This window comes from Paramisgurnus dabryanus, chromosome 21 (genome assembly GCF_030506205.2).
Source record: "Paramisgurnus dabryanus chromosome 21, PD_genome_1.1, whole genome shotgun sequence".
NCBI classification, from domain to species: domain Eukaryota; kingdom Metazoa; phylum Chordata; class Actinopteri; order Cypriniformes; family Cobitidae; genus Paramisgurnus; species Paramisgurnus dabryanus.
In genome coordinates, this window is record NC_133357.1 from 11,064,442 (window position 1) to 11,091,481 (window position 27,040).

General features: G+C 36.5%; 1 protein-coding gene across 1 annotated transcript in view; it reads right to left on the reverse strand.

The window, feature by feature from the left end:
• dvl1a (dishevelled segment polarity protein 1a) overlaps positions 1-27,040 on the reverse strand; it is a 51,872-nt gene that overhangs the window by 4,340 nt on the left and 20,492 nt on the right. The window contains exons 3-14 of the mRNA XM_065285540.2: positions 24,617-24,738; positions 17,395-17,513; positions 8,593-8,725; positions 8,197-8,290; positions 7,780-7,849; positions 4,927-5,066; positions 4,255-4,331; positions 2,635-2,702; positions 2,438-2,515; positions 2,087-2,221; positions 1,734-1,901; positions 1,327-1,548 (exon numbers count right to left, since the gene is read on the reverse strand). Of these exons, the coding sequence (XP_065141612.1) occupies positions 1,327-1,548; positions 1,734-1,901; positions 2,087-2,221; positions 2,438-2,515; positions 2,635-2,702; positions 4,255-4,331; positions 4,927-5,066; positions 7,780-7,849; positions 8,197-8,290; positions 8,593-8,725; positions 17,395-17,513; positions 24,617-24,738 (1,426 nt within the window). The remainder of the gene's footprint in view (positions 1-1,326; positions 1,549-1,733; positions 1,902-2,086; positions 2,222-2,437; positions 2,516-2,634; positions 2,703-4,254; positions 4,332-4,926; positions 5,067-7,779; positions 7,850-8,196; positions 8,291-8,592; positions 8,726-17,394; positions 17,514-24,616; positions 24,739-27,040) is intronic.

A 27,040-nucleotide genomic window follows, 5' to 3' on the forward strand; every position in this document is an offset into this window, starting at 1 on the left:
CCCCTGTTCTTCTTTATACAGTAAATGTTAATTCATATGTATAATTCTAAATAAAATAGCACCACTTCTATTTATTATGTTGATTTTTTTCTTTTTTTAACAATAAAGAATAATACATTTTTTTAGTAGACTTTTTTGTTAAGCCTGATTATACTTTATATTTTAAAAGATATAAAAAATAATGTCAAGAAATTTAAATGAGCGACAAACATGCTCCCACACTCTATTTTAATTTCATTGATGTATTTCTGAATGTGGGAGCTTTAGTTCATAAAATTACTGAAAACATAACTCAGACATGTAGTACTCTGACTGGTACTGTACCAAGTCATCCCACATACCAGATGATGATAAGCCCACTAATAGTTTCCTTCTTCTTTATCTATCAAATTCCAACACATTTGACTATTTAGTATAGTTTTAACAGGAAATATCAACATCTCAAACAAAAACCAAAAAGGAAAGCAAAAATTAAATACATGGTGATTGAAAGTAAAAGAGGGGTATTTCCTTCTATTCACACATGCATAAGGGTGATTCTCCCGAAATTAGACTTATGAGGTGTCATGAAACATTTTGATTAAAAAAAAGGAAATGCAAAGTAAGCGTATCGAAATAAGAAGCATACAGTTACAAACATCTCTTCATGTACTATTCATCATACAAACCAATTTTTTTTCACATTTAAGGGGAAGATTTTCATTACCGCAACGTGTCCATGACTGGATTTGGGTTCTTTGACATGGAAATATTTATAATTAAAAAATCTAAAAAATAAAAACCTTCAGTGCTTGTTATACTATAAACATTTACAGTAAATAAACATGTGGTATTTGGTGATCATTGGTAAATGTAGAGACAATAATAAGGAATATAAATGTGTCCAAGACCAATTTTCTCATCCTCCGCAACAATTGTAAATCATCGTTTAAGCCCACAAGGAACTAACTTTTTTTTTTTTATTGTTGGAAGGGACATAATTGACTGTGACACTCAAGATGGCTACCAGCTAAGCCGTTCTTATTTTTTCTCTCCAGATAAAAGTTGAAATTTTGTTTGTCATAGTACCTAGACAACTTTTTAGTTCTCATTTAAAGTAATATCATGTTGCGGTAATGATCCTTTTTGATAATGATAATCTAAGAAATGTAAATAATTCTATAAGAAATATTTTTAAATCCTCTAAAAATAATGGTTATGTAAGTATAGACCTTAATCTTATATGTGCAAAAAAAACCAATCTGATGCTGGACACCTTCGAAATCTGGATTTCGTGAGAATCACCCATAAATCATTTGTATTTCTCTCTCATCTTCACACACACACCTTCACTTTGCTGGCTGCCTGCACTGCCACTGTGAAAACTGTGACAGGGGTCGGTGTATCCTGGAGGAAACCCTGGTGAGGGAGCGGGGTACCCTGGATAAGGGTATGGCTGACCTCCGAGGGGCCAGGGGTTGGTGCCTGGTGGAGGAAGAGGAGCAAGACCATGATCCTGGTCAGAGCCCCCACCACTCGACCCCTCATTCAGATTAAGAGAGGCCATATCTAAAAAAAGAAAGATAAAGACTTACTTTTGTATTAAAGTCTAAACCACTGACTTATGGCTGTCAATCAGATGTTAATTACGTAATGCAGTTGTTTATTTATGACATTAATACTTAAAAAATATAAATATTTAGATAATCTGCCAAATAAAGAAAAAAGACAAATAAGACGTGTGTTTACTGTACTTTGGCACAAATCTCCAAATGTGTAATAACACTGCTCAGAGAAGGTGATTTTGTTGACGGTGTGTCTCAAATAGCCGTGTTTCAGCAAACTGCTTGCATATTTTCTGGCATCGCGCCGATCCTTGAAGCCCTCCACCCGAGAAAACAACCAGTCGACAACATCAGCGCCTGGAACACAGAGGGTGAACAAAAAGGTCAGATAAAAGGGTCACACAAATAAGTTAAATGTCATTTTATATTTAAAGTTCTGTGGTTTGCTGGGCTACTATCTCTATGAACTTCCTGTGCAATGAATGTAAACTATATCAGCAAGTACATCGACTTCAACCACACCACGATCATAAAACACTAACCAATGACAGCATTGGCTATGGTGATTTTCAGCCACATCCGGTCCCTTATCTCCAAGCCCGAATCTGGTAACTTCATGATTTTTACTATAGTTGCCATGTCAGTCTTAGACACCGACAGAGGGAAGTCTTCAAATTCTGAGAAAAATGAAGAAGTAAATGATTGTCAAGTGTGATTCATGGATGACTGCCATTAAGCTGACAAAAGCAGTGCTCATGCATGGCATTCGTGTTTATTTAGTACATTACACAATACACAGTTATGGGTTGCCAGCCATATCCAAAATTAAATCTGGAAATGTACTACAAATTTGAAAAAAACTACTGTCTTATAAGATTTTACTTTGGTCGTACCGTAATGGGGGTAAGGCCCACTAAGTGCTGTAGTGTGTGAGATCCAAGCAGCAGGGTCAATGGGTCTCACTGGCTCAGCTGAAAGAAAGGACCAATACAAAGTAAATATACTACATATTTACTACAAAATTGAGCATGCAATTTGTCTGATCCAGAAAACAGAAATGCAGCATGGGTTTTCATGTGTGTTTTAATACCTCTAGGAATGGTGAAGTAGCTTCTAGGGGAGGGATCCCAACATTTAGCCACCGTTAGGCTTATTGGCCTGTATGCAATAAAACAAACATGAAGTGACAATATTTGACATGAGAGATGTAAGGGTGTGCGGGGCAAAAACGCAGGGTTAGTTGTAACACGGACCTTTTAAATTGTTGCACAAGGTTGAGCTTTTTGGTTTTCCGGTATTTTTTTCACGCTACCAAAAGACAATCTCCCGCGAATTGTTGGAAATGTATAATGTTTTTCCCAATGAGTGTTTTGGTGGCATGTTAGTAAATTTTTTCATCATATGTTTTTTTCGGTTTCTAATTTGGGTGTGTAAGATACCAAATCAATGCTATGTCATATTAATAGGGTGGCCATTCGTGCCACTTCCGCCGGACACATACCGAACATGTTTTCGGGTTCGTTCTCCAGAAGTTGGTCGACCGCATACGTCATCAAGGTTTAATAGTTCGGGTTTCATTTCAGAAAAGCAACCGCTACATTTCAAGGTATAATGAAACTACAATGATTGTATGTCTTAAAAGAAATAAATCTTAATTTTGTAATGTATTTTAACTGAAATGTGAGAACCTCGATGACGTATGTGGTCGAGCAACGCGACTTCCGGAGAACGAACGCGAAAACATGTTAAGGACGTGTCCAGCGTAACTGGCACGAATGGCCACCCTACATATGAATCAGTGTCTTGTTGACTAAAACATAGCATCGTTTTGAATAATGTCTGCAGCTCTTAGCAACTTTTTTGGTGGGCTTGAAAATATTTTGACCCAGTGGGGTTAATTGTAACGCTGTGTTACAACTAACCCCTCAGCACTTACGATATGAAAACCGCTAACGTTAGCCTCGCCGTTGTTTTAAATAGGCTACACATGAATGATTGCTGACTGCCAACAAAATAAATGTGCCTGTCTTATCAAAAATCATGTGTCAAATTGATTTTTGTTCATTTCTTTAATATTGATTGAATAAGGTCACGTCAAAGATTGAAATCATAATGAAATGAATGGCTAAAATCAGACTTTGATGCTCTTTATCTCAGAATTTGATTTTGAAACTGTAGTATGGTTATTACAGACTGGGTCACATATAAAAAAAATGTTTTGTCATAATTGTGCTGCTTTTTCTCACATATTTAGACATTTGTATCCATTTATAATTGAACTATTGTTAGAAAAGGGCTCAATGAATGAATACAGTGTGGATACCTGTCTATTATAGACAGGTATATAAACAATATCTACTTCAAGTATATAGACAAAATAGTATTGAAATATTTGCCTGCAAACTTAATTTTTAGCAAGTGTTACAACTAACCCCCTGCCTGTTACAATTAACCCCACCTATGGGGTAAGTTGTAACGTTTGCACTTCTGTCACGTTTGATGTAATTGTCCAAGAATGGTAAGTACTAGAAACAAACTTCAAATGTTCATTTGTAGCAGAAATGGGTGTGTTGCTTGTGTAAAAATATAATTAATAAAACTCAATAATTTTTTGAATGATTGAGCCAAAACCAAAAAGCGTTAGGTTGTGCCCCGCTCTCCCCTTCTAAATGTTTTTGGGCTGCCACTGAGAAGTAGCAGAGGCTCTCACCCGGGTTTAGAGACGATCTCCCGCAGAATCCTGACAGCATCATCATTACTCATGTTCTCAAAGTTCACATCATTTACCTGAGGAAAACACACTTTTCATTAAATATTTTTTTAATGGATTTTAAGGCATAGACTACCTAGGTTTCATTTTTGTTTTAAGGATTTTCCCTCTTTACATCCACTCAGGCATTTTAACAAGCCAATTTCCAAGTCTACTGAGCTTCCTTATGTTGTTCACGTCATTTCTTACAGTCATCCAGGCACCATCATCAAAAATTACCTAATAACACAGGGTCATTTAACCATGACCTTTTCTGTGAAGTTACTGTGATCAACCGGATGAGGGAAAACACCTCTATTACTGTATGCAAATGTAAACAAAATAATGGACAATGAAAGCACCTTTCTGTCCACTGTGGATAAAAAACAAATACCAGCTGACTACAAGATCATTTAGGAGGAAGAAAAAGAAATGACCAAGGACGTCATCTGCTAAATCATGACTGTGCTACAAGGTCAATAAGAAACAAATAACAAGTTTGTTTCAGTTCTGTAAAAATGGTTTACAATGTTTATATTCATATGTCACAACATTTCCTTCCTCTTTTAAATCAATTATTATTGATGGGATTTCAGTGCAATCCGTTGGGGTTTGCAAATGCTTATCATTCACCTGTAAAAGCATGTCTCCAGGTTCGATCCGGCCATCGGCTGCCACTGCTCCGCCTTTCATAATGGAACCAATGTAGATGCCTCCATCTCCTCTGTCATTACTTTGACCCACTATGCTGATACCGAGGAAGTTGTACTTCTCTGTGGTGTACAGAGATAAGACTGTTTACAATGATGTATTCATTGAAGGGCTATATTTAGAAAGCACACACACCAGACCTTGAACAATAAGAGGATTCATATTTAAACAGGTGGTGTGGACAGATAGAGAAGAGGGAGTAAAGGACAAGTGAGATATTAAACACTTGGAAGGGTCACGGTGATGGAAGGTGGGAAAATGAGGGATAAAAAATGAGTGAATGAATAGGCGATTGAGTGAGTGAATGAATACAAGAATGAAGAAATTAGTGAATAAGTGACTGAATACACGATTAAGTGAGTGAACAAATGAGAGAGTGAGTGAATGAACAAATAAATGGGTGAGTGAATGAATGAACAAATGATTCTGTGTGAGTGAGTGAGTGAGTGAGTGAGTGAGTGAGTGAGTGAGCGAATGAGTGAACAAATGAATGACTGAGTGAATGAATTAAAAAATGATTTTGTGTGTGAGTGAGTGAGTGAGTGAGTAAACAAATAAATGAGTGAGTCAGTGAACAAATGAGTGTGTGACTGAATGAACAAGTGAGTGAGTGAGTGGTGGGTGAATGGGTAAGTGGGTAAACAAATAAGTGAGTGAGTAAACAAAAGTAAGTGAACAAGTGAGTGAGTGAGTGAGTGAGTGAGTGAGTGAGTGAGTGAGTGAGTGAGTGAGTGAGTGAGTGAATGTTTGACTAAACAAATGAGTTAGTGAACAAAAAAGTGAGTGAGTGAACAAAAAAGTAAGTGAGTGAGTGAACAAATGAGTGTGTGGCTGAATGAACAATGAGTGAGTGAGTGAGTGAGTGACTGAGTGAATAAGTGACTCAACTGAATGAACAAATGAGTGAGTGAGTGAACAAAAAAGTAAGGTAGTTATTAAACAAATGAGTGTGTGGCTGAATTTACAATAAGTGATTGAGTGGGTGAGTGAGAGAGTGAGTGAATGAGTGAGTGAGTGAGTGAGTGAGTGAGTGAGTGAGTGAGTGAATAACTGACTTAACTAAATGAACAAATGAGTGAGTGAGTGAATGAGTGAGTGAATAAGTCACTCAACTAAATGAACAAAAGAGTGAATGAATCAGTGAGTGAGTGAGTGAGTGAGTGAGTGAGTGAATAAGTGACTCAACTAAATGAACAAATGAGTGAGTGAGTGAGTGAGTGAGTGAGTGAGTGAGTGAGTGAGTGATTGAACAAATGAGTGAGTGAGTGAGTGAGTGAAGTGACAAATGAGTGAGTGAGTAAGTGAGTGAGTGAGTGAGTGAGTGAGTGAGTGAGTGAGTGAGTGAGTAAACAAATAACTGAACGAGTATGTGAACAAATAAGTGTCTGAGTGAGTGAGTGAGTGAGTGAACAAATGAGTAAGTGGCTGAATGAACTAAACAAATGAGTGAGTGAGTGAATAAGTGACTCAACTAAATGAACAAAATAGTGAGTGAGTGAGTGAGTGAGTGAGTGGGTGAGTGAGTGAAGTGACAAATAAACAAATGAGTGAGTGAGTAAGTGTGTGAGTGAGTGAGTGAGTGAGTGAGTGAGTAAACAAATAACTGAGTGAGTAAGTGAACAAATAAGTGTCTGAGTGAGTGAGTGAGTGAGTGAGTGAGTGAGTGAGTGAGTGAGTGAATAACTGACTCAACTAAATGAACAAATGAGTGAGTGAGTGAGTAAATGAGTGAGTGAATAAGTCACTCAACTAAATGAACAAAAGAGTGAATGAATCAGTGAGTGAGTGAGTGAGTGAGTGAGTGAATAAGTGATTCAACTAAATGAACAAATGAGTGAGTGAGTGAGTGAGTGAGTGAGTGAACAAATGAGTGAGTGAGTGAGTGAGTGAAGTGACAAATGAGTAAGTGTGTGAGTGAGTGAGTGAGTTAGTGAGTGAGTGATTAAACAAATAACTGAGTGAGTATGTGAACAAATAAGTGTCTGAGTGAGTGAGTGAGTGAGTGAGTGAGTGAGTGAACAAATTAGTATGTGGCTAAATGAACTAAACAAATGAGTGAGTGAGTGAATGAGTGAGTGAATAAGTGACTCAACTAAATGAACAAAAGAGTGAATAAATGAGTGAGTGAGTGAGTGAGTGAGTGAGTGAATAAGTGACTCAACTAAATGAACAAATGAGTGAGTGAGTGAGTGAGTGAGTGAGTGAGTAAGTGAGTGAGTGAGTGAGTGAGTGAGTGAGTGAACAAATGAGTGAGTGAGTGAGTGAGTGAAGTGACAAATAAACAAATGAGTAAGTGAGTAAGTGTGTGAGTGAGTGAGTAAGTGAGTGAGTGAGTGAGTAAGTAAACAAATATCTGAGTAAGTGAACAAATAAGTGTCTGAGTGAGTGAGTGAGTGAGTGAGTGAGTGAGTGAACAAATGAGTATGTGGCTGAATGAACTAAACAAATGAGTGAGTGAGTGAACAAATGAGTGAGTGAGTGAGTGAGTGAGTGAGTGAGTGAACAAATGAGTGTGTGAGTGTATGAACTAGTGAGAGAGTAAACAAATAAGTGAGTTAGTGAGTGAGTGAATTAATGAATGAATATATGAATGAATAAATGAATATTTAAATTAATTGGTTATGGATGGATGAATGAATGAACGAACAAACGAATGAATGAATGAGCAATTGAGTGAGTGAAGAAATATGTAATTGAAATAATGAACAAATAAATGAATGAATGAAGTGAATCAAAGAGTATGTGAATTAGTGATTAACTGTGAATAATTCTTACCCATGTTGAGGGTAACAGTGATTATGTTGAGGCTCATAGTGGAGTCTGTAATACTACTGAAGGATGAGGACTGTGAAGAGAACATACCATAAATTAAACACTGAAATCATAAATCATGCAAAAACAAATGTGACCCTGCTTGTGACATCCAGGCAAAAGCCTTACAGGAGCATCACAGTTTAATGTCATTCACAATTTGAAACTGTTTTCGTACTTATTTAAATCTTTGACATGGCCTCGCTTAGTCAATATTAAAGATATCAAGGATATATTTTCACAGAATGTTCTCTACTTTGTGTTGGATGATTTTATATAGAAATCAGTAAATCACTCACAGGCAGAGTCACAAATACACTTATGTTAAAACACATACAATATGTTGTTTACTCTCCCTTTAAAATCACAGTATGTTCTCACCCTGTCCATTTTGGTGACTTTCTGCCTTCGCCGTCGACGTTTGTGTCTGCGCATGAGGTGCGATGAAGAGCTCCTCTCCGTAGAACTGCTCAATCTGTGATGTCAGAGAGGGTTAAGAGGTCAGGACAGGGATCAGCCTGTGAACTGATTTAGCAAAAGAAGATTCCCACGCTACACCAATTTAGCGAGATGAAAGAGGTTCAAAAGTGACTGTTCCAGTGGTTTCCCAGAAATTATCAAAAATGGTCAGTACATCAACAACAGCCTGACCTCTATCTGTTCTGAATTCTGCTTCTATTGCAATACAAACAATGCCGCTTAGGACACAGGGGTTTAGGTCATTTCTTTCCATGAAGCTTTTTATTTTTGAAAACGAAAGGTTGGGTCATGTCTGACCTGCTGGCGTTCTCATCCTCCTCACTGTCAATGAAGGAACTGGATTCCAGCTCACTGCTCATCACTGACGCACTGTCATAGACGGGGTCACGATTAGCACGTTCCGACTTTGAGTGACCATTCACCCGGGGGACTAAAAGGAGACAACAAGCGAGACACTGTTTAAAAGCCAAGAAAGACAATTGCATAGCACCACAGCAAAATCACAAGTTACGTGAGTACAGCACATCAAAATCACAAGTTTCATGAGTACATCATTCATTCTGGGAATCGCAAATCTAATTAGAAATCTTGTCATCATATGACAGTTACTGTTTGATCATGCCTGTGAAAATCCAGCTAAAGCAATTTTTTATGATTTACTGATTTCTACATAAAATCATCCTACATATTGTAAAGAACATTCATTGACAATATAACCTTGATATATTTAATATTGACTCAGTACAGGCATGTCAAACATTGAAATCAATGAATAAAATTAAAGTTTGATGCTTAGAATTAATTTATAAAACTGACCGCTAAAGGCGGTCAATAGAAGCATTATGAAGTGAAACAGAGCTCAAACTTAAAGGTGCTGTGTGTAGATTTTAGGGGCATCCAGTAGTGAGATTGCAAATTGCAACCAATCGCTTAGTCAACTGCTTACCCCTCCCTTTCGAAACGCATAGAGAAGCTACAGTAGCTGCCACAGGACAAAAATGTGATCGTCTGGGACAACACAGTGACAAAACGTGCTCTGTAAAGTAGTTTGTCCACTTAGGGCTACTGTAGAAACGTGGCGGGGCAAAGCGACGACTTCTGCGTGGGACCCACAGTTCACATTGCTTGAAAATCTGACTTTTCCCATGTTTAAGTGTTATAATTGGATCCCCAGTGCTTCTATCAACCTAGAAAATGTGAAAAAGATCAACCCAGTAACTTCGATTTGGTAAACAATTTTCTGCAAGCTTGTGAAAAATTTGGTCGTTCAGATTTCAAGTTTTGTGAGGTATAGCAAGGCCAATTACAATAATACGGCACCTTAATCTGCATATCCAACCACGGTACTGCCATGTAGTACAGAGAGAAAAAATTATTGACAGCACAATTGAGTTCAAACTATCATTCCGATCAGGGTTTGAATTTTATCAGCTCATTTGCCTTTTAAAGAACACACCGCAAAAGGCACACATTTGCTAGGCCTACAAAGTGGCAATTTTAACATGTTATAATAAATTATCTGTGTAGTATTTTGAGCTAAAACTTCAAATACGCACTCTGGGGACACCAAATACTCATTTTACATCTTAAAAAAAATTCATAATATGACCCCTTTAAAACGTACACACTGCTCCTTTAAAACACTCTTTTTAAACGTTAAACTTCAAACCAAAAAGTAAGAAACAGCAACCAAAGATGTCGGACTGCATTTTCAACAACTGAAAATAATTTGATCAACTCAAATATAAAATGCAACACTGTGGTCGGTATCTCTTCAATACTTTGACTTCCACAAAATGCCCAAATTTTATATTTTTTTCTCAGCAAATATTTACTGTGATAAGTCTGAAAAAAAATATTAAAATACAATTCTAATTCCAAGACTATTTTTGACTATTTGGAAATACTTTTCCAGCTTCAGGTAAGTTTATTTTCATCCTATCAAGATATTTGGTTCTAGAATCAATCTGTTAAAAAGTTCAGCATGGGCTTACTGTACATACAGAGAAAGGGATGAAGTGAAGTCTCTGGGTGACATTGGATGCGCTGAAATGGTCTTGCCGGACGATAAGACTGCGGTGGTCTCCGAAAACAACCAAAACATTCCAATGTGCTCATTTTGAACCACAGCCAAACATTTAAATCAATCCATGGCCATCTTAGTCAATCACATTTAACCATTTACATTCCACTAATAAAGACCAATATCTTTCCTTCCTTTGCCTTGTGTGGGTTAAGCAGATAATTGTATCATCTCAACCATTAGTGCTAAACGCGGAGGCCTGTGGCACACTTTTTCACAAAAACGATTTTTCCGAAAATCCTTTTAATAGTGCTTTGTTTAAACATGGCCTTTCCAGTTTGGTCTTTTGATGAAGTGCAGGAAGAGTTAAAGGTAGATGCAATCGCTCCAGGCACAGATGTGAGCAATTAGGAGGTTTGTTTTAGTGCACAAAAGGAAACTTCTTCTATATCCGGCTTCAGGAGATGATCTGTGAAGTGCAACATTAATGTAACGTTAATCTAAGTGACCGATATATTTCATACAACGATCAAAACAGGCAGGAGATCTACACTAAACTCTTATCTTTGCAGAATACTACAGCAACTACACTTTGTGAGATTATTCAGATGAAAGATTTTCAACAGCAATTAAAAGATGTGATGTAAAACACTTCATATTCCATCAAAATACATTTTAGTACAAGCTTTTAGCAATATAACCAACATGTATTTTAAACCATGCAAATTACATGAAACAAATTACCAAAAACACCCTGCTACAAAATGCCTGAAAGATGCATCTGTCTTACCTGCAGTCCTGCAGCGCATTCATTACAGTGCTGCACGTCGCATCAGCTCGCAGCATTTCAAACCCTCAATGAAACGTAACCTCCTTTATGCCAGTTCCTGCTCTCATCTGTCCATCAATCTCTCGCTCACACATCAGCTATCACCAGAACAGATGCACAAGAGAGCAACTTTGCCCTGAGCAGGGGTGTAGTCTGCTCTACTCAGATATAATCACTCACAGATAGCAGGCGATTTAAAGGTATAGTTCAGCAAAATAGGATTTTTTTCATATTGATTTTATGAATTTACTCACACTCTTGCCATCTCAGGTGTCTATGACTTCTTTACTTCAGTTTAACACAAAAAAACTGTATATTAAATTGCTGTCATGTTTTTTTCTTATATGAGGGTCAAAATCTTGAAGCTCCAAAAATCACATGCATCCATCATTAAATAACCAACAACAAATGACTCCAGTATGCTAATATAGGTCTTCCGAAGCAAAACAGCATTTTTTATATTAATAGCGTTTTAATATTTTAAGCTTTTTGCCAATTGATGCATTGCATATTGCAACATAAAGATCAGCGTGGTAATTTTAAATATTGTGGCACGTCGACAACGTCAATTGTCATTAATTCTTCAGAAGATTCACAACTTCTCTAACATCTAGAAAAGATTAAAAAGTAATTTGTGGTGTGTTGGTAACATGGAAAAATGATGCATAAACTTGTTGCTTTTCCAAATGGACTTGGCATGTTTATATTGACCGGTTAACCGTTAACCAAAGATAAGAATTTATGACACATTAATATTATCAGTTAAAAAAAATCTGTTAACATGCGTGTCGACATTTTGTCACTTTTCCATCCTGTATTTGTAAATGACGCTAATTATTGCTCCCCTGATGGTCTGTTAAAGCAATCATTTCTATGAGAAATTGAGACGTTCATGTGCGTGCAAGATGATGCGGTCAACCTCTGTCTTGCGCGCTTCCGGAAAGACATTCGCTGATCACGTCTGTCCAAGACCCTGACCATAAACATCTCTCTTTTGCACAAACAAAGAAAAAAGCTAAACTTTTAGAAATAAGTCCTGCTTTAGAAATGGCCACTGTGGTAGATGAAAAAGAGACAATCCGTCCTCTTTATATATTAATCCTCTGGACTCATCGCATGCTCTTTGATAATGTAATGTTGCATGAAAATTTGATAATGTATGAATCCTGGTTCTGTTGTTGATCTGTTGCTTCACATTAAAATTAAATAAAGGGGCGGTTTCCCGGACAGGGTTTAGATTAATCCAGGACTAGGCCTTATTTATATTAGGTCATTTAAGAAGTTTTTACCAACAAACCTTACAAAAAACACTACAGGTGTGCATCTCAAGACAATACAATGCCACTGATATATGTTAAAATTAAACAGGAAATACTGTTGTTTACACAGCGGTGGTGTAATGACCATCATAAATGGATGATAATGTCATGTGATTTCAGACCTGTTTTGTGTTTGACCCACAAAAACTAGAAACAAAAATCTATGAAATCTTGACCTTAATATAAGAAGATAACATGATAGCAATTTAATATAAAAATGTGTAAAAAAACTGACAAATGAAGTTGTATACATCTGGAATGGCATGAGGGTGAATAAATGATGAGGGAATTCTCCTATGAGGGAACCTTTCCTTTATGTTTGTCTGAGGTAAATCTTCGTACAAAGACCACTTTTGTCAAAAAAAATGTTCACTCTGAGAGCCCAACAACACAGGATGACAAGACATCTACAACACTCCAATGACAAGTATGTTCCACACACCCAATTGGTGTGTCTGCTATTTCTCACAATGGAAACTGAATATTGCTCAGCTAGGCACCTTAGGCTAGAAAAGAGATCTCCTCTCACAACGTTTCTGCCTCTGAGGCACACACCTGTCCAGTTTCCATGTTGTTCATGCATGCACACCCAGCAGAGGTCAGCACTGGGACAACACTGTTGGGATGCATCCAAAGAAGTTCATAAAACAAGGAATGCAAACATCAGGATGTCAATGTTGAAAACACAACAAGGCCTTAAGAACGTCCATTGCATTAGCAGCCCAGGGAACACATGTATAAATGTATAGCTTGAATGCACTGTAAGTGCAAAGAGTCTGCCAAATGCATTTTTTACTAAAGAGACACAGGCAACAGAAAGGAGGACAAGGAAATAATCGTAGCAGATAAAGGATGATAACAAAGTGATCTTTAACAAATTCTTTACTTCATACATCACAGATTGTGAGAAGGAAGACATCCTGTGATAAATAAAAACTAAACTTCCATACAGTAATGGGCTAATCTGACTGCTATAAAGATTGTGGACATTCTAGACTTATGTGGGAATTTCTCAATTTTGAAAAGCTCACAACAGGCTAAGGAACATCTGAGAACATTCTTTGCTGATGAGAGAATATTTTTTTCCCTCCAAAGGAAGACTTCACATTTCAAGGTATTTTTTTACAGAGAACTTAAGTCAACATGCAATAAGGTCACTCACAGAAATAAACTTTCAGTAAATTGCTTGTTTAAAACAAGTAAACTTCCAGCAAGGAACTGAAGAATCACAATAAGGTCAGACTGGAAAGAATTCTTAAGAGTTCTGCAACATCCTGAAACTTTTGAGTTTGGAGTGTTTATAGTATTAAAGGTCCCGTTCTTTCTGTTTTTGCAGCTTTGATTGTGTTTACAGTGCGCAATTTAACACATGTTCATGTTTCACGTGTTAAAAAATCGGTATTTTTTACACAATTTACTTATCTCTATATCGCTGTTTTCACTGTCCTAAAAAGAGGCTGATGTCTTCCTTGTTTTATGAAGTAGGGCTGTTCGATTCCGGAATTTTTTGGAATCGATTCCGATTCCTGTTTCTGGAATCGAAAGAATCGATTCCAAGAATCGATTCCTCGTGTTACTTTCGATTCTTTTTTATACCAGCACCGTGTCTAACATTGTGGCGTCTTACCGTGCCACACAGCGAGAATCTCTCTAACGCTACACCGGGCGTGACAAAGCGTCAGGTGTAGACAGTAGACCCAGTGTAAAGACTAGGAATATGTTCACCATAAGCGGTAGATTCTATTTACATACATACATACCTACACACACACGTATACATACACTTATGTATGTGGATAGATAGATTTTTTTTATATGTGGTACATATATTTCATCCAGTATCATAAAACTATAGGTAAAATCCCTGTTAAATTCTAAAAGCATTTTGTTCAGGAACAGACTCATGCACTTTACACATACAAACTTAAAAGAATAGCACCAGACTACTAATGTTGACCTTGCATTCTTCTTCGCGTGAGTGTGATTTATTGTTGTTGTCAGTTGAGTTATACTTCTTATCCTAAACTACAACGAGTAAATTCAAACCCCGCCCAGCAACCGATTCTAAATATTTCATTGGGTCAGTCATTGCGCTGATTGCCTGCACACGACTAGATCCATTTATTTAGTCTGAACTTTATTTCTTTACAGCTGACGTGATTGTGTTGACAAATGAAATCGTATTATAATCGTAATCTGTGTGTATTATAAAAAAAAAAAAAAGAGGAGTCGATTCCTCTTATTGGATTCGATTCCAACCTTTGGAATCTATTCTCAATTCCTAACAACCTTGGAATCTATTATTTTTGGAATTGATTCCCAGCCCTACTATGAAGTCCCTCTTTCAGAAATAAGTAACGAGTTTTGATTGTGTTTAGTGTGTTGGGATTCGACAGCAGCTTAGCTTAGCAGAGCCGTTTGAGCCGTAGATGGCAACTGACGTATTCCTGTGGTCGGAGTTTAGTCAAAAACTCTTATATTGACGTCATTCAACCGGGAACTAGAGGGCTGTAGTCCAAACCGGCCGTTTGCTGTAGGCTTTGAAAGGGGAACCCTGTTTAAGAAAATATATCGCATGGCATTGAACTTTGAGCTTTAACATTTTGCAGGTATTATTTATGCTTTAACAGCAACATTATACACCTACTAAAGTTTAAAAAATGGGATCAGGAAGAAAGTGACCTTTAAATACTGTTCTTGCTTATTATTTATATTGAAGCTTCTTCAATATTTCACAGAATAAATTCTTTGGTATTTCACAGAATAAAGAAACTTTAAGGGAAGTGCGTGAATTAAGTTTCCTTATTTTAAGTCTAACACAGAAATAAACTTTCAGTAAATTGCTTGTTTAAAGGGGACATATCATGAAAATCAGACTTTTCCATGTTTAATTGCTATGATTGGGTCCCCATTGCTTCTATCAACCTAGAAAATGTTAAAAAGATCAACCCAGTAACTTAGTTTTGGTAAACCATTCTCTGCATGCATGTTAAAAAATAGGTCACTGAAATTCGGCTGCCCTTGTGATGTCAAAAAGGGATAATACCGCCCCTTAATCAGCACTATCCAACCACAGCACTGCCATTTAGTACAGAGATCAGCTCATTTGCATTTAAAAGAACACACCAAAAAACGACACATATTTGCTCACACCTACAAAGTGGCAATTTTAACATGCTTTAATAAATTATCTATATGGTATTTTGAGCTTAAACTTCACATATGTACTCTGGGGACACCAGGATTTAATTGACATCTTAAAAAGTCTTGTAAAATGTCCCCTTTTACCGTGGGTTCACACCAGCCGCGTTTGAGGCGTCAAATTCGCATCTACCGCGTCTAGTTTTCCGCTTGAACATTTTGAGTTTACTAGCTTCATTTGCGCGTAAAAGACGCTTGTGAAATTCTAGTCATCGAGACATTCACGCGGAAATTTGCATCATGGGAGGGGCTTCTGAGACTCCGCTCGATTTCTGTAATCCCATCACTACTAGAGCAAGCTCCTGATTGGTTAATGCGGCACATTTTTCCGCCAAAGTTCACATTTTTCAACTCGCTTCTACCACGCTAAACGCCTCATTTGCACCGCGAGACCTCCAGACGCGCATCAACGCGTCTTCAAATTGACTTAACATTGAAATCCCTCGTTCTTGAAGCCTCTACTGCGGCTGGTCTGAACGCAGCATTAAACAAGCAAACTCCAAGCAAATAACCGGAGAATCTCAGTAGGATCAGACTAGAAATAATTCGTAAGAATCCTGCAACATCCTGTATGTTTGGAGTTGGAGTGTTTATTATTAAATACTGTTCTTGCAAATTGTTCATATTGAAGATTTTTTATTATTTCACAGACTAAAGAAATTGAAGGGGAAGTGAGTAAATCAAAAAAATTAAGTTTCCTTATTTTAAGTCTATACCACTGAGAACAATGATAATGTTGAATTTTTTGGAGAAATAAGTCGGAAAATATACCTACACTATAAAAAATGCTAGTGCTGCATACAAATTTAATCAATTGAACCTACTATTTAACAATGGCGGCGGGTGACTTATTTTGTCAAAATAAGTGCCTGCTGCAAACGCATCTAAAGGGTTTATGATAAAAAAGACTCTCCTTTTCGCCAGATACTTGCATAATCCCATGTGTAATTAGAGTTTACTGTTAAGTGTCTTGCATGTATTTTGTGAACGTGAGCGTCTCTTTTATGATAAAAGGTTTTGACGCGTGTGCTGCAGGCACTTATTTTAACAAAACATGTGATGCACATAGGATCACTCGACGTGCAGAACACATATTTTGAAAACACAAGCAACACACATGACACTCCGAACACTTATTTTGAATTTGCACCACTGCTATTTAAAGGTTTTGACTTGAAATAACTTAAAAACAAATTGAAATTATTTAACTTAATTCGTAAAGTTAAATTAAAACAAAAACTTATGTTGATATGTTTGTATACAGTGCAGATCACATCAGTGTAAAAATTCCTTGCTGCACTTAAATTTAAAAAAATACTTACAATTAATTTAAACTTTCTTGACTAGTGAGGAGTTGCTATAAATTATAAAAAATAAAGTTGAAGTAACTTTATAATTTATAGCAACTCCTAACTAGTCAAGAAAGTTTTTTTTTTTTCAAATTTAAGTGCAACATTTTTTTTACAATGTAGAAACAGTTACTGGTTTAACCTGAGGATTATCATAAAACTGCTACATTTACCAGCAACAAGGCTGTTTTGTGTTTGTTTAAGAAATACTTCACTCACCTGCCAGATATTTATTACCTGGGGAAAACAAATGAGGTATGAAGCGTAACTCACACTGTACGTTAGTATCATATGTTTCCTTATTGTACTGCATGGCTCCGGCAGGTGCTATGTGATATGTATGGTGTGAAAGTCAATATGTTTTGCTAAGTCACTCACACTCATTTTCACGAGCTCTCCTCCGAGCTCGCTCTCTCTCCCTCTCTCTTCGCTGGCTCAGGAGAGACTCCGTGCCCGTCTCCGTGTCCAATCCATCCCGACTACTCACAGCGTTGGCACTATTACACGCACACAAAGAAACAAACATGCAGAGACAGAGGTTTTAATCATCTAGTCTCAAATCATCTCTATTATGCTGATTCACCAAACCCTGGTCACATAAATAAGACAAACGCACTGGGAAAGTCCTGAAAGTATGATCGTCTACATTCAATTGCATCGCCGAAAGATATCTTATTATGTACGGGTGTATGATTTATAGCTGTTGCTGGTTATTTGATAATAGTATGGAGCATTTAGTGCCAACCAGGGCCTGAGTTTCAGGGCTGCGGTTTGGAGTTTTTGGGCCCCATGCAGGTTGGTGAGGATAAATGGGTTTGCTGTGAAGTTTGAGAATAAATTTGTGTCTGTGGATATGGCAGAAGTTTGGATATTCTAGCAGAGTGGGTAGAATGATTTTGCTCTGGGCGGAAAGGAAACTTAAGCTGCTGAGAACATCTTGCTGTGACGCTGACGCCTTATGCAAAGACATTTTCACACAAGATATCATAAGATAAAGGGTTTTTCTGAGAAATTAGGCAACATAAAAACTGTAAGATTCACAATGTGACAAAACTTTGAGTTAGAATGACTTTAAAGGGGGATTATAAACTCAAGTGGTGGAAAAAACCAAAAACCATGCAAATTTAATGAGATCCTCAAACAGACTCAAACAGATTTACCAATTATTATTATAAGGGACTTAAAATTTTAATTAAAATCAATTTCTATAGTGCTTTCATAATTTTGTTGCAAGGCAGCTTTAAAGAAAACAAAAACATAAGCAATAGAGACATAAGAAACAATTACATAGGAATAACAAAAAATTAATAATAAACAGGAAAATTAAAAAATAGATACATTACATACATCCCTGAATATGTAACCATGGACCACAAAGCCAGTCATAAGGGTAATTTTTTTAATGGAGATTTATACACCATCTAAAAGAATAAATCAATAAATAAATGATATAATAAAATAAACAAATAAGCTTTCTGTTGATATACTATTTGAAAATCTGGAAGCTGAGGTTGCACAAAATCTAAATATTGAAAAAATTCCCCTTAACGTTGTCCAAATGAAGTCTTTAGCACTCCATCCACAAAAAAAAATGAATACAAATTTTGATATATTTATGGTAGGAAATTAACCAAATATACAGTACCGTGCAAATGTCTTAGGCCACCATCAGCAGATTTGTTGTTTTAGCAAAGTTTTGATGTCCATCCATATTTATTTTCACTCTTTTTTAAGATACAAACAGAAAATACAGGAAATATTTACACAAAATTAAAAACAAAAATTTTTCAGAACTAAATGTCTTCTTCAGGCATCAGTCAGTATTTAGTGTGACCTCTCTTGGTATGAAACACATCTTGAGCTTTTTTGAGGAGACTGAAGTCCTGAAGTCATTCGATTAGAATTAGAAATTAGGATTTAATTTTATTTAAGTTTAAGAGATCCTGTAGTTTTCCTGCTATTGCTCAAGTGGAAGGGGAGTTTACCCTAAAATCTTCACACTTCAGCTTATACTTTTCTATTGTTTTTAATACTACATACACATTTCCTGTATTTTCTGGTTGTATTCTAATAAAAAAACTGAGAAATAATTATATATGATCACTATACAATTGCAAAAACAACAAATCTAATGGTAGCTTGGTGGCCTAAGACTTATACTGTATATCTTATATACACAATATCCTGATCATATTTGGCATAAAGAACAAATGATCATTTTGATGCATACAATGTTGGCTATTGCTACAAATATACCCATGGTACGTATGAATGGTTTGTGGTCCAGGGTCACATTTACTGTATGGTATTGTTGCAAATATTCCATAATATGAGATAACATTAGCAAAACCACATGTAAAAATAATCTATAGGATTTTAGTTGAACAGTTATACTCACAGTGCTGATGAGTATGTCTGTCAAATTTTTATTCAAGATATAACAATAGCAACTGTTAAAAATAATCATTTGTGGGATTGTTTTCTATATATAATTAAAAATGCACAAACAAATATTTGTGACCCTGCCTGTAACAACCAGGCCAAAGTCTAATTCTAAGATCATAAGCATCAAAGTTTAATTTCTTTCAATGGCCTTAAAGAAAATTACAGGCAGGGTAACATTCATGCAATGCTTCTGAACCTTAAAGGAAAACATGAATTAATACATACCTCTGCTTCATTAGCCTAGCCCCATTCATTCCTATGGCTCCAAACAGGGAATGAATAAATGAATTTAGAAGCCACCAAACACTTCCATGTTTTCCCTTTTTTAAAGACTGTTACATGAGTAGTTACACCAGTAAGTATAGTGCCACAAAATAAAACTTTTGATTGGAGCCATAGGAATGAATGGGGCTAGGCTAAATGCTAACACATTCAAGAAGCGCTGTACAAAGATTAAAGTGCATGCATTGAAAAAAGATAGATATGTATTCATTAATTTTAGTTGAACATAGTAAAATATTGAAAAACAGTGGTGTTTTCCTTTAATTAGTTTTTTCTGCTTTTCAAATATATGTAATCTATTAGTATTCTGAAGAGAAGTGATCGAGTTAATTCAAAGCTTGGGTAATGTCCCAGTGAGTCATCAATCTCCGCTAGATTCTGTTTAAACAAATGACATGTGCTTTGCTATAACAGTTATTACAGTAAGGTCCCACTACCTCAAACATAAAGTTGTGTGCTGATGTCTCTCTCTGCTGGAAGAAGCCTGTTATTTCACCTGCATGTATTATATATTGTGACAAACTGTAATATACATCTGCCAATCATTCCATTTATGAATTTGATAGATGCTTTTATCCAATAGAGTGCATTTAAAATATGCATTTTATTAGCATGTGCACTGAACCATGACCCTGGCATTGCAATCTCTACCTACTACTGTATATAAGAAAGCATTATAAGTTATTAAATAAATAATATCCACATATTTAATTAAAACACACATATATGTGTCATACAGAGATATGTATAATTGTGCCTCTTATACAAACTGATTTACAGCTGTTATAAATATTATGAGAAATTTTATAAAATTAGCAATATAAATATATTACAATAATCCCATCCATCTAGTTTTTGGTGCTCGACCATATGTGCATGTTGCATCTAAAGCTTTTGAGTTTTTAAAGGTTGAATGGACGGCAGGCAGACAGTCTGTTTGATCCTGGGGGAGATAAATGCAGCTGTGACATCCCGTAGAGCCCGCGGGGCAACACAGACGGGTGCTTTTAATGTCCACTAATCCGGATTAAGTGCTCAAGCTACAGTCGAACCCATACTCGCTAAATGTATTCACCAGGACCAACAAATAATGCAGTGCGTAAAAGGGATCAGGCAGTAGATAACATTTGGTTATTTTCTAACGCTTACACTGAAGCTTTTATAATGGAAATGAGATAGAGAGATTATACACGACTGGGAATTCTTATTAATCTCCTGTGAAGAGGACGATGGGAGAGAAAGATGAAGATGGGTCTGTGGTTTAGCTTTTACACATTCTGCCACTAGATGGCACTACACACTACAGAAAACAACTGGTGAGAATTTTCTGCTGCGGTGAGGTTTAAAAGAAACAGAGCACAGATAAACAGCCAGAAAGTCAAACATTAGATAAAATGTACAGACTAAGCAGGTGCAATACAGATCCACAGAGGATGTTGCGAAACTGAAAACACCCTGAAGCACATTGATCTAATTTTAGCCTTCAATACGAACAAAGAGAATATTCAATGTGTGTTTGTCTTCCTCAATATCATAACATGGAAAATAAGCTTGTGGCAAAACCAGCCATGCATTTGTCAATACTGTAAGACTTCATCAAAGACTTTGAAGAAGCTCGGATTGGTTCAGACAGGCTCCAAAATTCCTATTTTTGGCATAACCGACTCAGATCTGTATATAGCCAAAAAAAGCATGAACTTACTTGATTTATTTATGGTGTGGAATCAATTAAAATCATATTAACAAATATACGAATTTAAAAGTATTATATTCAATGAGCATGCACAAAGGCAAAGCACAACATTTTCAACAGCTGTGGATGAATACTTAAAGATATGAATACTGGCAAATACACACTAACGTTCATAAAAAAATGCTGGGATTTGTGGGGCAAACATGTGTCCCATTAAAATGCGGCCCAAGAGACAGGAGCTGAGTTTGGATTGTGATTCACACATGAAAATAAGAAACAGATTTGACTCTCCAGATGGATGTTGGACATCTGCTCGTGCTGTGACTGTGGTCAGGAACTCCGAACAAATCAAATTAAATAAACGGTTCTGTAATGTTTCTGTAGCTCAGCTGCATGGCGCTGGCAACACCAAGGTCATGGGTTCATTTCTATGGGAACATACTGTACTGGCCAAAAGTCATGTATGGGGATATTTGTACAAAATGTGCTTTTAATGACACCTCAGGTTAGATTAGACCATTAAAATAAATAGTGTATGGTACAAAATGGACACTAAGCTTTTAAAGTACTTGTGAGTATTAGGGGAATCTGGGCTTTATTCAAATTAATACACATAAAATTAATAGAAAACAAAAAGCTCACGGGTAATAAATCATACACTGACTACTATTTTATCTGTTATTATTAATACTTTTTGATCCTCTTTTGTGGAAATATTTTGTAGTTATTGTGCTTGGCTATGTCTGTATAAACTTTGCACATCTGTTGCGTGTAATTTTTGGCCAAGCCTCCTTAAATTCCTCTCTAAACTAAGCTGAACATTCAATGCATCTTTAATAAATTATTTTAATAAAGAGCAAAGATCTTTTGGCCAATTGTACAAAGTCGGACATCACTTACATACAGTATAGAGTATGTTGAATGAAGTGCATATCATTTTGGATATCACCAGTTTCACTGGTTAGAAATGTTTACTTTTATTTTTATATATTTTGAAAATGTATGAAACAAAAAAAATGACTAAAAAATTTGCCACCTGCTAAATTTTATAAAACATTTAACCATTATATATATTATCTGAAACATCTACAAATTTCATATTTATTTTATGTGTCCTTAAAGGATAAGTCCATTTTCTTAAAAGAAAAATCCAGATAATTTACTCACCACCATCTCATCCAAAATGTTGATGGCTTTCTTTGTTCAGTCGAGAAGAAATTACGTTTTTTGAGGAAAACATTTGCAGGATTTTTCTCATTTTAAATGGACTTTAACACTTAATACTTAACTCAACACTTGATATAAATGATCCCAAACGAGGCATAAGGGTCTTATCTAGCGAAACGATTGTCATTTTTGACAAGAAAAATAAAAAATATGCACATTTAAACCACAACTTTTCGTCTACACTCTAAAAAACAAACGGTGCTATATAGCACCAAAACTGTTGCTTTGGATCGTAACGATAGAAGAACCATTTTTAGTGCCATATAGCACCGGTGAAGAACCAGTGAAGCACCAGTGAAGCACCAGTGAAGCACCTGTGTAGAACCATTTAGTGCTATGTAGAACCATATGTGGTGCTATATGGCCCCTATATGGTTCTACACTGCTGCTTCACTGGTGCTTCACTGGTGCTTCACTGGTGCTTCACTGGTTCTTCACCGGTGCTATATGGCACTAAAATGGTTCTTCTATCGTTACGATCCAAAGCAATTGTTTTGGTGCTATATAGCACCGTTTGTTTTTTTAGAGTGTAGGTCAGGTCCAGCGCGACCTCACGTAAATGCGTATTGACGTAGGGAGGTCACGTGTTACATATATAAAACGCACATTTGCGCACCACTGTAAACAATAAACTGACACAAAGACATGAATTAGTATCAGTTGACATACAACAACGTAGGAACGGTCCTCTTTCAACACACTTGTAAACACTGGGGCGGAGTTTCGCGTTCATCCTCTGTGACCTCTTGACGTCATGACGTATTGCGTGAGGTCACGCTGGCGCTTTCAGGACCGGACCTAGACGAGAAATCCTGGTTTAAAAGTGTATATTTGTTATTTTTTGGTCAAAAATGACACTCGTTTTGCTAGATAAGACCCTTATGCCTCGTTTGGGATCGTTTAGAGTCCTTTGAAACTCCATTGAAAAACCTGTTAAGTGTTGAGTTAAGTATTAAGTGTTGGGCTCTATTAAAGTCCATTAAAATGAGAAAAATCCTGCAATGTTTTCCTCAAAAAACATAATTTCTTCTCGACTGAACAAAGAAAGACGTCAACATTTTGGATGACATGGTGGTGAGTAAATTATCTGGATTTTTCTTTTAAGAAAATTGAATATTCCTTTAACTGTCCTTACTGATCAACCCACTTTAAAGCAACACTAAAGAGTTTTTGCTCTTTGCTCCCCCTACAGGTTAGAAGCGGAATTGTCCCTTACCACTGTCGTAAATACTGCAGCATAGCTGGCTCTGATTGGATTTTAGGTCTGCCGTAAAGCAAGTTTTTGTAGTTTTCAGTCGAACTACAGGACCGCGACCCAACGGTTGAAATCTTCTTTAGTGCGGTTTTGGCCGATAGAGGGCTGCAAAGCGAATGTGAAAGTGCCGTTCACAATATTTCGGGTGGATGAACGACTGAAACTTTTTTGGATACGATATTTTAAGGTAAAAAAAACTCTTTAGTGTTGCTTTAAAGGAAAATACCACAGTTTTTCAATATTTTACTATGTTTTACCTCAACTTAGATGAATTAATACATACCTATCTTTTTTCAATGCATGCACTTTAATCTTTGTACAGCACTTCTTGAATGTGTTAGCATTTAGCCTAGCCCCATTCATTCCTATGGCTCCAAACAAAAGTTTATTTTGTGCCACCATACTTACTCGTGTAACTACTCATGTAACAGTCTTTAAATAGGGAAAACATGGAAGTGTTTGGTGGCTTTTAAATTCATTCCTGTTTGGAGCCATAGGAATGAATGGGGCTAGGCTAAATGCTAACATATTCACAAGACGCTGTACAAAGATTAAAAGTGCACTCTTTGAAAAAAGATAGGTATGTATTCATCTAAGTTGAGGTAAGAACATAGTAAAATATTGAAAAACGGTGGTGTTTTCCTTTAAAAATGGGTAATTAATAAAGGTTTGTCAAACGATAAATGGAGCACACTTACTGGAAGGAGGGCGGCCTTGAATCTCCAATCCCTCCCGTTCGCTCTAAGGGTGGTGGCAGATCTTTGTGGCTCTCTGTGCACTGAGATCCTCCATCTGAGTGTGAGCCTTCAGCCAACACCAACTACAGCCAAACACACACACACAATAACTCACAAAGGCTGCAGTAAGAAAGTGTCCAGACTAGCTGCTGGCCTTGCATAAATAAGTAGACCAGCAGAAGCAAGAGAATAGAGTGTATTTGTTTGAGTTGACAGGAGTGTGAAAAATACAAGCATGTGCGAAGGAGCCTTTAGATGTGGTATGGCACTTTCATGACCCAAATAATGAAGTGTAGACAAACACACCTGTAGCCATTCCCATAAACATACACTATGTTTCTTCTTGCAAAAAGCACTGATTAAACAGAAATTCGGTTGATTATGCCGAAATGCCAGCTTAGACTATCATGAAGTTCAAAGCTGGTCCAAGCTGGTTTATGCTTGATATTGCTGTTTTAGCTGATGTACCGAAATTCTCAATTAGTTTTTGTAATCAAGCTGCCTGAATGAGGCTTATGGGTGCTGAGGTGAGCAACGATTTGTATATGAGGAGCTCATATGCAAAGCCACTAAACACCATCTGCCCGTCAATAATGAGATAGTGACATTAACCGAATGCACTCGGCAGGTATTATACTGTATGTTTATCAAATACTTTCACTTCAAATCCGCTTAATCCTGGACTTTAGGCCATTCAGAAATAGCGGATTGTTGCCAGAAGTCAAGAATTAAATGACATCATGGTGAAAGAGTTTTTTTACTCAGTTAAAGGAGGTTTACTGAAAATATCAAGATATTGACCAAATTTCTGAGCCTTATACGTTTATTCAGAAAGGACGGTGAAGAGTGACTGGAGACTTTTTTAGAAGTGGATATTTTTGCATGTATTAGAGGGTTTGCAGCAAAAGTCTTTAAATTTGTTAAATACAAATGAAAAAAATAATAAGGCATTTAAATTACGGACTAATAATATTTTCATTGACATTAAAGTGAAAGACGCACTTGGAGGGTTTTGCATCTGAGCTTGTCATATATGGTTACTTAACTCATTCGCCGCCAGCCATTTTTTTTAAATGTTGCCGGACAGCATTTTTTGTGATTTTCAAAAAAGTTTTACAAAATGCCTCCCAGCAGGGACGTGCACAGGAATTTTTAGGGGCAGTTGCTCTGACCTAAATAAAGGGCACCCCCCTCCTAAAAATTTTTTTTTAATGCTGTTGTTCTTTGTTGTTAAAGCATGTATGTGTTGAAACATAAACAAAGGTTAATAAAATGTGACATTCTAAACTTGTGACATACTGATATTTATCTTACCAATTTCTGGTCTCCACAGCAAACAGAAAAATCTTGTCTTTACAGTTCTGATACTTATGGAGGGCACTGTATTGTGTGTGTGTGTGTGTGTGTGTGTGTGTGTGTGTGTGTGTGTGTGTGTGTGTGTGTGTGTGTGTGTGTGTGTGTGTGTGTGTGTTTGCGCGCGTGTACTTTTACTTGAGTAAAGTTTTTGGCTACTATTTCCACCTCTGTTAAAATCTTCATAAATCCAGGCTGAGTTTGCCACGTTTAGCCTAAATAATCAGACAGATAGCAGCTAGCTATCATAGCTTGCAGACAAGCAGCCTAGGCTACAATTTTTTTTGGTAGGCATTAGGCAAACATGTTTGCTGATTTTAATAAAGACCCTGTTATTCTCAGTCTTTCATATAGGCCGTGAGTTTAAATGCTGACTTATGTGTGTTGTACACAAATGCACATAATGAATCAAACTGATCCTACACAATTTATGCTTTTCATGTGTAAACAATCAGGACACAGCTCAGTGACCATTAAAAAAAAATTATGTGACAGATTCTGTACTTTTGTCTCATGTTCATCTTTTAATGTTTAGACATTTCTTGACTCCACAACAAACAGAAGAATACTTATGAAAGGCACTTCTACAGTATTTGTAAAACTGCAACATACACAAACAGTACAGAAAAAAGAATACAAACACAGAATAGACAAGCATTTCAAATTAACAAATTAACTCTAGTCTCAATGTTGATGTAGCTTATAGCTGAAATATCAGACAAGTAAACTGACAACAGTTTTGCATTCACTACGTATAAAGTTAGAATCTCCTAAGATGGTCTGAGGACATTGACAGTTTACACTTACATAAAAATGATTTTAGATAAAACTCATGTTTTCTTACGTTGTCATGTCAGGTGTGTTTTGTGAGAATCACTTACATCATACAGTACAGACAATCATCAGACGTCAATCATCGATGTATTTTCTTCAATCTGTGCTACAATGCTTCTGGAGGTTGCACGCGTTTAACTGTGTCTGACGACGAACAGGTCGCGTGGGTACATGTGTGAAGTTTTGCTTTTAGTTAAA